At 45.6% G+C, this 15,716-nt stretch overlaps 1 protein-coding gene across 1 annotated transcript; it reads right to left on the reverse strand.

Moving 5' to 3' along the window:
• Positions 1-8,814: 8,814 nt before the first annotated feature.
• Positions 8,815-15,421, reverse strand: LOC106741080 (synaptic vesicle glycoprotein 2B-like). The gene is made up of 11 exons (XM_014612716.1): positions 15,382-15,421; positions 14,412-14,636; positions 14,121-14,283; positions 13,762-13,883; positions 13,013-13,257; positions 12,384-12,556; positions 10,863-10,935; positions 10,587-10,698; positions 10,294-10,453; positions 10,053-10,180; positions 8,815-9,295 (listed from the first exon to the last, which is right to left on the reverse strand). The coding sequence occupies exons 1-11, from the start codon at positions 15,419-15,421 to the stop codon at positions 9,243-9,245; spliced, it is 1,494 nt and encodes a 497-aa protein (XP_014468202.1). The 3' UTR covers positions 8,815-9,242.
• Positions 15,422-15,716: the final 295 nt, after the last annotated feature.

A 15,716-nucleotide genomic window follows, 5' to 3' on the forward strand; every position in this document is an offset into this window, starting at 1 on the left:
AAGTCCGTTTACGTGTCTCCGTTACCTTCCGTCGCTCTCTTCGACGGTCTTCGATGCTCATCGCGGGGACATCTGGTCTTACAGCCGCATCTTTTCGACTCGTTAATCGTGAAATTGCCGAACCACTCGTGAAAACGCAACGTCGACTCGGATTCTTCCTCGATGGGCGACAAGTTGCGAGTCTCCTCGCTCGTTCGCGCGTTCCCGACATCGTTTCTCGCGTGTTTGTCGGCCTCTGAATTTCGCGTATGTTCGGAGAGAGAGAGAGAGTAATATGATGAATAAGGTGACAATATACTAGTTTTTCTAAGTTAATAACAAATAAAAAGTCGGTGTTCAATGAATTCATGGGGTAAGATGACGAATATCACGTGCGGGCAAGGTGACGCGTTCGTACATTTTATTTTATTGTAAAAATTATTTAATTATAAACAACTGTTTTTTATTTCTGTTCTTGTCTTGATTTTATTTTCTTTCAGTTATATTATTACATTATCACAAATCATATTTTTTGTTCACAAATAAAATATATTTTTTTATATATATTTTATTTTATTTACATTTTATTGTGTTGTACAGACAGACAAATATAAAAAGTTTGTGAAAATTATTTTCTGTGCGCAGAAGATAGGTAAGGTTTTAACTACCCAGAAAGAATTGATTATTACTTTTACGTCACTATGAAAATGAGGAAAAATTGACGAACTTTAAAGTCGTCGTCTTATCCTTCTTTCCTCGACACTTCTCTTAGATATCAACATGGATGCCAATAAAAGGACTCTCTTCGAGGTAAACCTTGAAGAGAGCGAACTAGACTAACCCGTAGGCATCTCTGTGTTGATTCGCAGGAGTTATCTTGACGTGAATGTGACAGGAGAGCTTCTCTTCCGGTGACTCTCTTCGCATGTCACGCATCGACGTAAAGGAGAGAGCAAAGAGGAGCCCGCATTTCTTTCCGTCCTCAGAGCGTGCTCGGCCGTTGGCGACAGCGAGAAGAAGACGGGAAGAACAAGAACGAGCTTAATGGCGCTGCGAGGCCGCGGTAGCCAGCAATTTTCAATTTCGCTGACTAGCGCGGAAGTAGCTTTCCCACCTATGCGGCGGAATTGAGACGTCGCTACGAGTCATGGGGTACTCGGCACCGTCGGATTTGACATGGACAGCTGGTCGCATTGGACACGTCGAGTGCGCCGTAGGGATAAGCCGCGGATTTCGCTGGACAGTCGCAAGGAGCCTTGAACTTTCGGCTGCGTAAACTCGAATTAAACCACTTGTCTGTCCGTCAAATTCTCCGTCAGATCGTGGTCTCTTGGATAAACGAATTTTTCTAACATCTTAAAGTAGTTGGTTTGTAGAATGTCAAATTTTCAATGGCGATATTAAGGAGCCCCCCATTTAAGTTTATTATTTACTCTGCAAAATTTTTTCTTGTTGATTTATTTAACTATATAAATAATATATGTTAATTTTAAGCATGAAATTAAAGACAATTATACACACAATATTGCAAACACCGAGATATTACTTATTTTTTGTATTAATGCTTTATATTTATATGTCAGTTGAGCTAATAGAGGTGCACACATAAAAAAGTGTCATATAAATATCTAGATATGTGTATATGTATTACGGATATTACTGTAATATAAATTCTAAATTTCTTTTGGTTATTTTCATAACAAAATGGTCAATAATTCTAGAATTTTCGTATAATGTCTCTGAATTAATCTTTCCTTAATGTCATAAGTTTTTTAATTAAAACCCAAAATGTGGTTTCGAAAAAATTAAAAATAGAAGATTAAAAATAGGACATTAATCTTAAGGAATATGTATATACGTATATAAACCTTTAGTTGCGAATACGTTAGCTTCCGAATACGCTTCAATACGCAGCTAAAATTCAAGGATTTCCAAGAAAAAGAGAAAATAGTTTGACGGACGAACTACCTTAAGCACATGTCAACATCCGTCTCCAATTATTTCGGTGAAAAGGTATTCTCGTGAAAATCATTTCCTGCGATTTCAGTTCTCGACAAAGGACAACTTTTCGGAAAGCATATTTCATTCCCGATAAACATTGAATTTACATAGCATAACACGTTCAAGTTACACGACATACATGTTAATTATTAAACGTCAAGGAAATTCTTACTTTCTCGGTGCGAAAGCTCAACGATCTTCAGTCTTTGGGCGTCACAGATCCAACCACGAAACGGTGACGCACGATCGCTCGGGATACATAAAGAGCATCTATAAAAACGGACGCGTAGCCGGCAGAAGAAGCCGTCGAGAAACTGGACATCCGCGTCAGGTATTTAGGTTATTCGATTATTCGCCGGTTCTCGCGATGTTCGCACAACACACGCGGAAACAACAACGAGGGGCCGCACCCGCTCGTCCGTTCGCTCGCGTGGCGAACCGTGAACGCGAAACTCGTTGCATGAAATTAAAAGGAGAATGAGCCGCGAGTCGCGCATCCCGCATCGCATCGCGCGATAACGAGTGCCAAAGAGCTCCCTCGCTCGTTCGCAAAAGAGAAAGAAAGAGAGAGAGAGAGAGAGAGAGGGGGAGCCCTTCCGCCCGATATCCCAGTTTCGCGGAAAAAGGCCTCGCGAGGATCGGCCGCGTGTGAGAGAACACACCTGTGCGGCCGGAGGAACGAACGGACGAACGAGCAGAAGCGAGAACGGAACGAGAGCGGAGTCGAGCGGGGGTCGGGAGAAAGAGACAGAGGAGAGGAGAGGAAGGCGCTCGGCGAAAGAATGAACCGAAGAACAGTAAGGAGCAAGGAGTCACACGGTGCGCTATGAGCATAGCGGACCTAGCGGTAGATACTCTCAGATAACGCCCTCATTTGCATAGGCAGCCGCATAAATGAAAAGCAATGCGGCGGTAATGCATTGCGGCGCGCGCGTACACAGTTTGCGTAAGAATAATATGCGGATAAACAAACGCGACCTCTCCTCCTCCCCCACCGATCTTCACGGTCCGGAGAGAGAGCGGAGCCGCGAAATCGCGCCCGTGCGCGCGATTCGACACGCCGGAGATCCGTTATCGGTGATTAAAATGGACCTAGTTAGAGGTACTCCCCTACTGAAATGCTCTCGTGTTGAGGAAATCCGTGATCTACAGTCGGTGGAGGAGAAAGATTGCAGCCACTTTTGCGCTCGGTGAATTTTCAAACGCATCCGGCGTCCATTAGGAGAGAACCGGTTGTTCTTCAGTGACAAATCGAAAAGTAAATTTCTCCGTTGGATGTTAGACGGAGGAAAAAATAATATAGCTTGAATTAACGTGACGATTAACGAGCCGATTTTGCTCGAGCGGAATTTCTGCTCCTTAAGGGCCGAATTTGATTCATGAGAACCGGAAATTCGGTTTCCTTCAACCGAGACGTAAAGGGAGGATGAAGGGATATTAAACGGAGTAATCGAGGGATGCGATAACCTTCGAATTCTGCAGTCTATCAAGAAGAAAAATTACCCAAGCTCCCGCAGCGTGTCTAATAGCTTTTATAATGTCGCCCATTAGACGGTATTCCGGCGGAGCGAATCGATAGAATTTCTTCGAACGGCTACTAGAAGCAGTTCAAGAGCGTACTTCAATTTAACCGACATGGCTGGTTAGGTACTCGAGACGCCATTGTGAGCGGAATTCCATGCAAATGGAAGAAACCGAGGCGGCTCGCCCACATTTGTCTATTGTTTTATCAGTTCGGTGGAATGCGATAACGGGGGTCGTGGGACCATTCAGCGATCGCGAGAAGATTCGCGCAAGAGGGAAGGAGGTATTAACGAGCATCGCGCTACCTGTTGTTGTCGCTATTTATAGGAGCGTAAAGAGCGGTATAATCAGGAAGATACGGGATGAAATAACGTGCGATCGCGGGAATCAAGTTCGATACACTTTCTTTTTTATATGTTTCGTAATGCATCTGACATTCAACGAGAAGACCTCTCTTCTGAGAATTTCTCGAAAATAAATCCTTCTATTGATGTCGGCTGCGTTACGAAGTGTATGTCGAAAAATAATTAAATAATTAAAAAGAATAGACAGAAGAAAGGCATTAGAACCGACATAGGTGTGGAAAATCGACATGAACTAATGTTTCTCGGGGAATATAAATATAAAGTACCGAATTCTGTCGAAAGTCAGGGAATCCCTTTCTACGTAATAAGAAATTTGTAAGATTAAAAATAACTTTGCATCCATGCACATACATTTTTTATCCTACACCCTCAACAAGGTTGTAGAGCTCAAAAACAAAATGTTACGTCGGTCTTTCTCATGGTGTTTCTTCTCTAATAATAAAAAGAAAGATAATTCGAGGCAGATATTAACACGTAAGTATAATCGAAGAATTAATTCACCAGGAGAAATTGCTATTTGACGGTGAATTCGACAGACAGAAATGGACAGGTGACTTAACTCAAGTTGACGAAGTCACGAAGTTTCGCGCTTCTTGCGCGTATCGTGAGACTGAAACTTCAATGAGATCGCGAATTTACGTCGGGACGACTTTCCTCGGCACGACCTCGCGATCGGAGTCGTCCTTGCCGAAATCGTTACCGTTCACCCCTTGGAGTTCACCTGCTGCGGAACGGACAAACTGACGGCGCGGCTCGCACAATGGAGCAGCAACGCGCGATGAACCACGGCCGAAAGTGACTCATCTATTCCGCTGCGGGTGGCCACCCTGAAGTCGATCGGCTTTGACGACGGCGAGACCGCGGTCTCTCTCTCTCTCTCTCTCTCTCTCTGTTTTTCGCTCTATCGACCAGCACTCGTCACAGGCGTCTCGGCGATGTCGTCGACGTCGCTGGGCAAAAACGCAAGTGCCCACGATTAGCCGGCCGAACGTCTACATCGCCGCCGCTGTCGTTAATTAACTTCATGCGGATTGTGTATTTGTCCGCCGCGGACAAGAAGTGACCGCAGACGACGATCCTGCCGAAGATCGACACGGTTTTCCTTCGACGGTGGTCGATCTATTCTCGATCGCCGTCTTCTAGCCTTCGACGCTCCCGGTTCCCGACTCTTCCTCCTCCTCCTCCTCTTCCTCGCTCTTAGTTTTCGTGGCCGGTTTAATTAACTCTTCCCACAGCGCCAGGGGACTGCCGTGAATGCTGAGTACCTTGTAATTTCGCCGTCATTCTTCGCCGATCGTGCGCGCCCCGCCAGCGATCGTTATTATCTTTCAGCGTTTTCCGATCGTGACGAGCGCGCTGATCCGGCCTTCGACGTGTCTCGGCGGCGCGCGGTCGAAAAATTCCGGCGATAGCGCGGAATAATCGTGAATAATAAATGCGAATGCGAGGATCGAACGACGTTGAAGAGGCGACGAAAAAAAAAAATGAATACGTCGAATATTCGCCGGGGAAAAAAAGAATCCCCGTTGGAGGAGAATCTCTTTCTCTCTCTCTCTCTCTCTCCCTTTTTCTCTCTTTCGTTCCCTCGCTCGCTCGCTTGCGAGAAACCGAAATCTAACGGTGACCGTAACGCAACGTCACCCGTTACCGACTTCAGCGACTTCGTCCACGTGCTCGCATCACCACCACCACCACCTGCCACCACCGGTATCACCACCACCGGGGTGGTGGTAAGGCGACAATAAATAACATGACATACGGTTAGAACGTGAGGCTGTCAGGTGGAGCTTCTACCTGTCGCGGCGAAGACTCGTCTATCTCCCTTTCTCTCTCTCTCTCTCTCTCTTTCTCTCTCCGCGGAACTTCGACGCCACGTGGAGAAGCAACGGAAACCGCGTCTCCGGGATCCCGGTAGCAGGTTCCCGGAAGGTTTCCGCGAGCGAGCCCGTAACAGTATCGTACGAACCGATGCGATCCCGATGCGACTGTCTCACCGCGCCGGTACCCACGGCGAGAGCGCGGCAGCGGCGGAATAGCGATCGAGCGGAATAGCGGCCGTGAAATCGCGATACGAAGACGACGACTTCGTGTCGGTCCGTACCGAAAGAACGATTAGAGGAGCGAGAGGAAGCGATTCTCACGAGAGACTTCCCGCTCGATCGAGCGGTCCGTTCTTCAACGGCCGGCTCTTCTTTGTCCCGCCCGGATTATGGACACATCCGAGGCGACTCGATTAGCTCGCCTCGATAACAGCTCCGCGTTACGCGGAAGTCGCTCCAAGCTGCGCGTAAGTCGCTCCGACTAGAAATTGTCATCGGGTGCACTTAATATCGCATAGGATCCTGGGTAATTAGATGAGCGCAAGGTGTTCCTTACTATAGTTAACTCAATCATGCACGGATAAAAATTCAATAAGGAAGATAGGTATATCTGTCATAAGGTTGTTAATGATCAGGTACACATATTAGAATCTATGTATTTATTCTAATGCATTATTTTATTAAGTTTTACCGATCAGGTCCTTTTCAGGATCTCGCTCACTTTATCTATTATGAATTGCATTATCAGTTTCTAATACGGACGTTTTTTGTAGCAAATCTAATATATAGCAGGTTTAATTAATAAATTCTATTTTTCATAATTTTTCTTTTCCATACAAATATTTGTTGTCTTCTTAATTTCGGATTACAAACAGGTTTCGTGACAAATGCACATATATTCTGTCTAACCGAACAGGAAAATCATGCGAATGAGCGCACGAGAAGCTATCATTCTTTCATATGTCTATAAAGTCTAGCTTATAGCTTCCTTTTCATTCGCTCAGACGATTTAATTAATTACTTAATAATTAATATATCGTTAGAATATATTGTTAGAATTGGATGATTTCCAAATGATGGATAAGTGACCTGTTCGCTTCTGTGTGTATTATTTGCGTCGTTTAAGTCGAAAATCGTCCAATTCTAACAATATTTGTTCATCGATTTATATATTTGGTAGATATCTTTCGCTAGTTTAGCACTCCTTAAAAATCCTAAGCTAATCCTTTCCGTTACCTGAGGTAAAAAGGATTCGATAGTATAACCTGATGAAAACGTTATAGTGAATCCTGCGTGATTAAGGTCCTGATTACCACGTGGCATTACATGACTTCTTAGGAACTGATAATATAACCTTAGATGGACTCGGCAACCAGTTAAGGTCAACATAAGCCGGACCATGAGGTAAATTTCTAGTATCGGGAAGTTTCACGATCGCGTGGAAACGGTCAGCGGCGATGCGGAGGCGCAAGCAGCGCCTTCACCTGTGAGATATTATCCAGTTACTTATTAATTATTAATTAATGCGGCCTTTTCAAATTGAAGAGCCCGTCGGGCGGAGGGTGTTATTCCGGGGAAAGAGGGAGAGGGAGGGAGAGAAGAAGAAAGAGAAGGACCGGTTCTTTTCCACTACACGGCGCGAACGCGAACAAGAGGGCGTGTTAATTAGAATATATAGGCGCGGAAGGAGGTGCGAGAACTCTCTCTTTTCTTTGTATATTATACCAAATGCTAGCCATTAACAATGCTAATGCGCCGCCATTGTATTTGCACACCGTGCGAAGGTGCCGTCATCGTCGTATCGTCGCAGGGCTGAAGCCGCTCCGCAACGCCTTCGATCACGCGCACTTACGGCCGTACCTACGTGCCCTATGTACGTATATACAGCGTGTCAGATGAAGTTGTTGCGGTGCTCGGATCGTTGTTGGAATACAACGCGTGCTCACAGCTCACGGATACGCGCCGGCTTTTAATGCAGACATCGGGTCGCAGCATTGCGCTCTCTCATGGACGCGCGCGTCGGACGGAAGAAACGTACCCGCAGGTACGTTTTTCCAACGACGAGTTGTACGTGCACGTATGCGTGTTTGTTTGTGTGTGTGCAGCCGCATATTTCCCTTCCGCAATTTATGCGGAATGCGGTCCCAGGCGCCAGGGAGCCCTTACAATGAAACACCGCAGGAAGCTGCGGGCATTTAAAAGCGTAGCTCTCGCGCGCACTTACCCGCTAATGAGACATTACGCGATTTCATTAACAGCAGAATGCCCGAGCGCGATTTAATCGAGATATAACGCGCGCTCGGGCGAGCGCTATATCTAATTGCCGCGCGAGAATAATGCGGTGAACGCGCGATTATTCGACATCTCATTTCCACGTGTTAACTGTCAAACGCGGCGACGGCAGTCATTACGCAACCGCGGCGGAAGAGTAATTGCATGTTGTTTCCACAAAGAGTCGTTTATGGTACAAAGATATTATTTATATCGTGGGGTTATATATATATATACTCGTATATATGTGAATCGTAGCGGTTCAATACAATGTGTCGCGATATACTCGCGGCGATAAAATGACGGATAAACGGCACGCCGCGCAAGCAGGAACGCGCGTTCCCCGCTGTGAATATATTTATCCGAGGGGACAATAGAGCTGCTTATGTAACTTAGCTACCTACCGTAACTTAGTTCCCGTGCTTAGTTATTTTAACTTGGTAACTTTCGATTCACGCGTAACTCGTCTAACTATCACAGTTCCTTCGCGTGGAATAGAAGAGGAACATCGGCGATTCGGAAGTCCTACAGTCGCCGAATCGCAGCAGCGCTGAATTAGCAGCGACAATTCGTTTCAAAACTAGCTATTCAACGGTAACATATATATATATATATATATATATATATATATATATACATTGTGTTATCCGGAAGGTTTGGATCGAGCGGCCGTGTGGAAATTGAAAAGAGAGATGAAACTCGACTCGCTGCTCGCGCACGCGTATTAATTGGTTATTCTTCTAATTGTTTCTCGAAGGCATGTAAGCACGGCTTTCGCGCGTGTCGGGACATTTTATTGCACCGATCGGCACAGCGGCCGCACAGAGACGCCGAGATCCCGAGATAGAGCTGCGTCCACGCGCGCTGCGCGGGATAGAGGAGAACGAGCATGTAGGTGAAGGCTGGAGGGCTCTCCAGGATGTGTCGAAAGTGAAACTCAAGGTCTCTCGTACGGTCTCTCTAGGTTGTGTGTTGCATGTATATGCATGACCATTGTCCGCCCTCATACGGGCTCGATCATAGCTCGCGATAGAGCACTTCAATCCAGGTCCTTGAAGAGTCTCCGCCGGACGATCGTGCATTTTCGCGGGGACGGGAGTCATTGTGGAAGAAAATATGGTCGGTAAAAAGTGCGAGCTGCCGGTCGATTCTCCGACACTCTCTTCGCAGCTCGTTCTCGGCTCCGTCCTGAGACCCCTAACGCTTCGGTTCCTCCTTCTTCTCCTTTTCCTCCTCCTCCTCCTCCGATTCATGTCCTCGAGTGCGCCCGAAAAAACGATCCTCACGCCGCGTGCTTTCTCGTGCTTGGCAGGAAGCACGTCAGAACGATGCACACTGAAAAGCGCGAGATCACAGTTGCAAGGTTACCTCGCGTCGCGACTCGCCACGGTTGCGCCGTACCGGCGCGTTCGCAAGATTCCACGCAGTCTGACGAAAATTTTGGGAAATATTTTCACGGGTTTTAAATATTTTGTGACCGACGAGTGGGAATTTAGATGAGATAGATTTTAACGAACGAAATTTCGTGACCGGTGAAAATTTGAACGAGAATGATTCCGACGAAAATTTGCGATCGGTAAATGAGAATTTGAATGAAGGAAGTTTAAACAGGCGCCGGCCTCATTTCAGCTGAACCGCACAGTAAACAATTTCGTGTTAAATTTAACACGAGCTGAACATGTCGAAAAGTAACGCAAATATGATGTCAAGAGCACAAAATGAATATCCGTGACACGTTAATCGACACTGACGTATAAAATGTGTGTTATTTTAACACTTAAAGTATTATTTTAACATTTACATATGCTGAGTATCGACTTAACGTGAAATATTGAGATAACACAAACGCACGATATGTTAAATCAACACACGGATAAATAAAAAATGCAATTCAAAAATTTTAACGATGACCGGTCTTAACACAAGTACAAATGTTTCTACTGCATGCAATGCTGCACTGGAACATCGTTCCTTTTCCCGTCAGATTACAAACAAATGTGTACACTTGTTTCACTCTGAAAGCGGGTGCAATCTGATTCGGCTGAAACGAACGAAACTTAATGGGAAAGATTATCGAGAAAGGAATACGTACGTAAAGTGAAGCACCCCAGATTGATGATCGGCGCCACGCAGCCGTACGCGAGCAAGACCGGAAACACGAGATTACCGATCATGGATCCCAGCCTTCCTACCATCATTTCCATGCTGACCGCCATGGCTCTGACGAGAGAACGCGAAATTCAATAACGTGTAACGCCGGCTATCTCCTAACGGTACTACTCGCTCTCGGTGCATCGCTGCACGGACAAGCGTTGCGAATGCAAGTGACGAACCTCAAGGATGTGGGGAAGAGCAGAACGGTCGCGCCCACCAGGACGTTGAAAGTCTCGCTCAGCAATCCGACGAACAGGCACGTGAGCACCAGAGTGACCAACATGTCCGTGGCCCAAACTAGGGATATCAGGCACAAGAACGCGCATCCGTAGCTGATGACTGCGTTCCCGCCGAGAGAGAGAGAAAGAGAGAGAGAGAGAGAAGTCACGATGATTAATTAATATAATCTCGATTTCAGACAAGCCGGAAAGAAGAAGAACGGAGCATAGGAGATCGCGTGTGAGAGACTTACGTAAGAGATACTTGTGCTCGATGAAATTCACGAGGACGCTGGCGAAAAAGATGAAAACGGACGCGGTGATCGACACGATGACAGTGCCGATGTACATCGACTCCGACACGGCCTGAAAAAAAGAGAACATCGTCTAATCGCGAAGCGAGACGCGCGACGAGAAATGGAGTTATCTCACGTTCCCGGGTAGACGCTCACCGGTGTCGTCGTTGCGGTTGTATCTGCGTCGAGTGACGTCGAAATATCTAGTATCTCGCAGAAGGTGGGATCAGTCACGTTGATATCGAGGTTCTTAAAGTCCTCTATCGTCGCGAAGAGTTGCGGCTGCCAGAGGCGCAAGGTGTTCAGACTGCAAACGTAACGATTAGTAGCGGGGCGCGTCAATGTTAACCACGCTGAACGTGCCGCGTCAATTTCACGTAACTTTCCGTTCACGTCGGAAAGTTCGACGATGGCCAACGTCGCCGCATTTGTCGTAAGGAATATCTCAGAATATTTTTGTAAGAGCAGAAAAATTATTATTATATGTAGAGGAAGAGGTAACGCAAAATATATGCGTTATGCCTGACAGGGCCGGGAAGTCGAACGGTGTTAATAAATCAACACTCAACGTGTTAATCAACGTCAAGATAAGCCGGTGTAAAAGACACGCTAAAAATCAAGATGTTCGAACATGTCATTGCGAGCGAACGAGTCGATGTGATCCGACCGGCGTCTCGGAACGATCGCGCGAGTCCGCGGAAGTCGCGACGCCGTTAATCCGCCGTTCTCTCGAATCGGCCACCACCGGGCGCCTTATTTTCGCCGTTATCAACGTCGAAATCCGCCGGCTCCCCCGTCAGCGCGCCAGTGGAAAATTTTCACCTTCGATAAATGCTTCCGAGAATAAAAGGGGTATTTAATTTTCGCGCGCGCGAATTGCACGGCTAAACCACGACACAAACGGCGCCGTTTGATTTTTGTTATCGCCGTACCTGACATCCCTTAATTTAGTAGAAGATTTTAGTAGACGTCTGACGGAGGCGCGCAAGTTCTCCGAGCCGAGGACGAGAATGCGTATTGCGTGTGTGTGTATTCAGTTTTATTTTTGTTATCGTCTCGCACGGCTGACACCCTTTAATTTAGTAGAAGAATTTAGTAGAACACGTGATACCAGATGCCGCGATGCGGCATCCGCGCGGCGATGTGTATCCAGATAATGAGAGTATATCTCAAGTTAACAGTCGGAACATCGCGCAACAGATGTATAGTCGTGTATGTAGCTCTCTGTCTCTTGTTCTCTCTCTCTCTCTCTTTTCCTCGCGCGCTGATAAAGTCGTAAATCTTCGGATCTGTCATTCAAACATCAACTCGGCACTTATACGACCAAACGCGGTCTTAAAATTTTTTTACGACGAGTCACTCGTCTTATTGCATCTCGTAAAAAGCGGTAGCGCGATTCCATCAGAGTAATCGCGGAGTAACTCACATGTTACCGTTCTACTATCGCGCGCTGCTATACTCGCCACTCTGATAACTCTCTGATTTACGACACCTCCGCGACAATCACAGCGCGCGCGCGCGATTATTATTGTGCAACTAATAATAATGGTTGCGAATCGATCGAATTCGCTGGACGCCGATTTACGGCCGATTCGCGAGCGCATTCGGTGCACGAACGAATTCGGACTGCCGGACTTCTCAGCGTTTAAGGTCGGAGAGGAACACTCGGCCCGAAAACGACGCGGACGACGGAGGAAAATCAATTATGTTGCATCGGCCAGCATTAGGTCGCTGTACGAATTATCACGTACTCACCACAGCATCCCGCCGAATTGCACGGTGACTAACAACAAAATACGCGCCAGATGCGGCTTCGAGAGAATAGGCATCAGCTGCCGGATCCCATCCTTGAAGGACTTGCCTTCGCGAGATTCTAACGATCGCCCCACGATCACACTGTTCAAATTCATGTCGCCCAAGGCGCGTACCTGACAATGAGAAACACGCGGGCATTAGGGCTGGAAATTATATTCGAAGCTCCGACCCTTCGAAGCTTCGAATTTTTGAACCTTCGATTTAATATACTTGAATAATGACATTTTTTTTTTTGAGGTGTGAAAATTCGAATATTCGGATATTCGGGTGCTTGTATATTCGAAACTTCAAGAACTAGAAAGTACGTTCGTTTTGTAGTAAATAGCAGTCCTAAAGAATATAATTTTTTCTTGCATTGCGTTTACATTGCATTGCTGTTACATATCATTGCAGAATTTGCATTTTTTTTTTAATAAAGTTAACGAGATTTGTTGTTTGTTATTTGTTATTTGTGCTTTCTCCGTTCACTTTGTTTCAAACTAGATGAATACAAATTTCAAAATTGAACGTAGCAATTTTTTTATTTACGCAAGTGTAGAGAAATTCAGGATCTTGATATGTGCGCTTACGGGATAGTTATCCTTAGGTAGGCCGGTATTCGTGCTGTAGATCTGCTTGAAGACCTCGAGCGCGTCCTCGTTACGATTTTGCGTCATCAGAAATTTCGGACTCTCCGGGAAGAAGCAGAGGCAAAAAACACCTATCATCGTCGGCACTCCGCAAAGGGAGAGGAAGATCCTCCAGGAATTGTAGACGAAGGCCCCGTCCCAGAGGACGATCGACCATGGCTGAGGAACCACCAGCCAGGCCAACACTACGTAGTTGCATAAGAAGCGTTAATTTTACGAAGAAATATATTAGGTTGCTTGATGAAAAAAAAGTTCGTAAGGGTTTTTGCGAAGAGTTCAAGACTTTTAAGCGTATTTTTCAGATACGATGCAGCATTAAATCAAGAAAATCAAGTAGGTAAAAAATTGGCTAAATTTTAGACAAAATCACTAACATTCTAAGGATAGCTTCTGTTAATAAAAAAGCAATAAATTTCTAGCCGGGGATGTGAATATGACTTTAATACTATTATCTAATACGATCTAGCCAATATTTTTCGTTGTAACGCTTAAATTCAGATAATATCGACATATAAATATTCGGCATATAAATTTAATTGCGATAGCAACTATATTAACTGCCCCCCTATTTCAAAGACGCATTTTCGCTGCCACTGCTGTATTTTAGCTGCTCCTATGGCTAATTCTTTCCCCGAGCGTACATCAATTCTCTCGGCAAATTCAATTCTGCAATATACGGATGGTTTTACCTGCGTTAATGACGCATCCGAACTGAACGGAGAAGCCGACGAGGATCGGAATCTTCGCCCTGCCCTTGTCGCCGTAGAATTCCGTGCAATACGCCATGAGACTCGCGTGCGGACCGCTCACGCTGACATGAATTCAAGTTTATTCGCTCGTAAACGTTTAACCGATAAACCGAATGGAATGCGAAAAGGTGCTGATGGAAATAGAGCGTGGTTGATGATGAGAAGTTAAAATGACGAATGAAAATCGGTCCGATCGTTATCTCTCCCGTCGAAGGAGAACAACTTCGGGAAAAAGATTCGCTTGTTAATCTAGTTAACGTGATTAGACATGAGATCTTTTTTTTTTTTATTTCTCTTACAGCAGGCCGCTGAGGAACTTGAAGAACACGAGCGTGCCGAAATTCTGCGAGAAGCCGGCGAGCACATTGCAGACACCGTCCGCCAGATAGCCGTACAATATGACCTTCTTCCTCCCTTTGACGTCCGCGAGATATCCCCAGATGAAACCACTCATCACCATACCTGGCGTCGTTTCGCACGGTGAGTCAATCTTACGCGTGTGCACTTTCCGTGCATTACTCCGATAATCCCTACGTTATTATCGCTCGTCTGCCGAGAACCATTCAAAACGTCGCGCGCGCTCCACTCACCCACGTAGATGATAGCGTTCAGGAGGCCCTTATTGAACAGGGATAATCCCAGATCGCTCTCCGCCGACGCGAGTATCATCGACATATTAGCGGTGTCCACGCTGGATGCCCAGGAAGCCGGGATAATAGCGAGAATGAGGAAGTACTGGAACTTGCCGGTCCCAGCGGCGGTGATCGCCGTCTCGAAGTCCGCGATTTTCCCATTCGCCGCATCTTCGATCACAACTGTCGAGCGCACGATTCAACAAAGTTATCGCGTATCGCCTCTATCTTTCACGTTACTCTCATTAAATTTTATTAAACATTATTTTACCCTTTTTCTCTCTGTTCCGAATAAACGAGCTGGATTAACTTGAACAAAATTAAAACAGAGACTGTGCCATTTCCAATCGATTGCCAGTAAAAATTGTGCGAAAGAAAGTTAATAAGAGCCCAAACACTTAAATGCAAATGTGCTTAAGTAATAAAGGACCAGTTGTTTTACTTTCGAATAGTTTTATCTGATGGATAAATATTTGAAGAACATTCCCATATAGAAATAAATCCCATACAGGAATACGAATTACTGGTGTACTGTTAAAAAACATTATTGAAGAACAATAATGTCCCGGTAATTGTTTCATATTTTTGTAGTTTACTTCCGTACGTATTTATCCATTAGATAAATTTATCCGAAGGTGAAACAACCGGCCCTAAGGAGATGAAATTCTTTATAATTCACATAAGCGCGATTAAATTAAATTTTCTTTTCAATTTTACGAGACGGACAGAGAGAGAAAGAAAGAGAGAGAGAGAGAGAGAGAGAGAGAGAGAGAGAGAGAGAGAGATGGATAGAAAGGCAAATGGAATCCGAGCGTGAGACGTTCATTTCCTCTCGTCACGTCCGAATTTTCGTTTTCTAAAAGTAATCTCGGCAAAATCTATGGCGGTATAAAATCTATCCTCGCAAACATTTGGACGGCATACTCACTCGAGTCTGTTTGTTCAGGTTTCTTCTTCTCGGCTGTCATGTCAGTCATGTTAGCGCGTTCTCTATTTAGCGTGCGACTCTCACCGCAGCAGATCGCGTCGTGCGTAATATGTCGAATATCAGAATGCGAATGCCAGATAACAGCACATCGTTCACTAGCGGGGATTGGTCGAAAAGCGAAGACTGTAATTTTCGATACGACACGCGGCGTCGGGGTCGAGACTTTATTGAGGCGGCTTCCGTCGTGAAGAGGAGTGTTCGATATCAGGCGATTATATGCGCGCCGCGCATAGTTTCTATAGTAGAATCTTTCTCTTCCTCTCTTATTCTCTACC

This window comes from Dinoponera quadriceps, unplaced genomic scaffold (assembly GCF_001313825.1).
Source record: "Dinoponera quadriceps isolate SergipeBrazil2010 unplaced genomic scaffold, ASM131382v1 scaffold71, whole genome shotgun sequence".
NCBI lineage: Eukaryota > Metazoa > Arthropoda > Insecta > Hymenoptera > Formicidae > Dinoponera > Dinoponera quadriceps.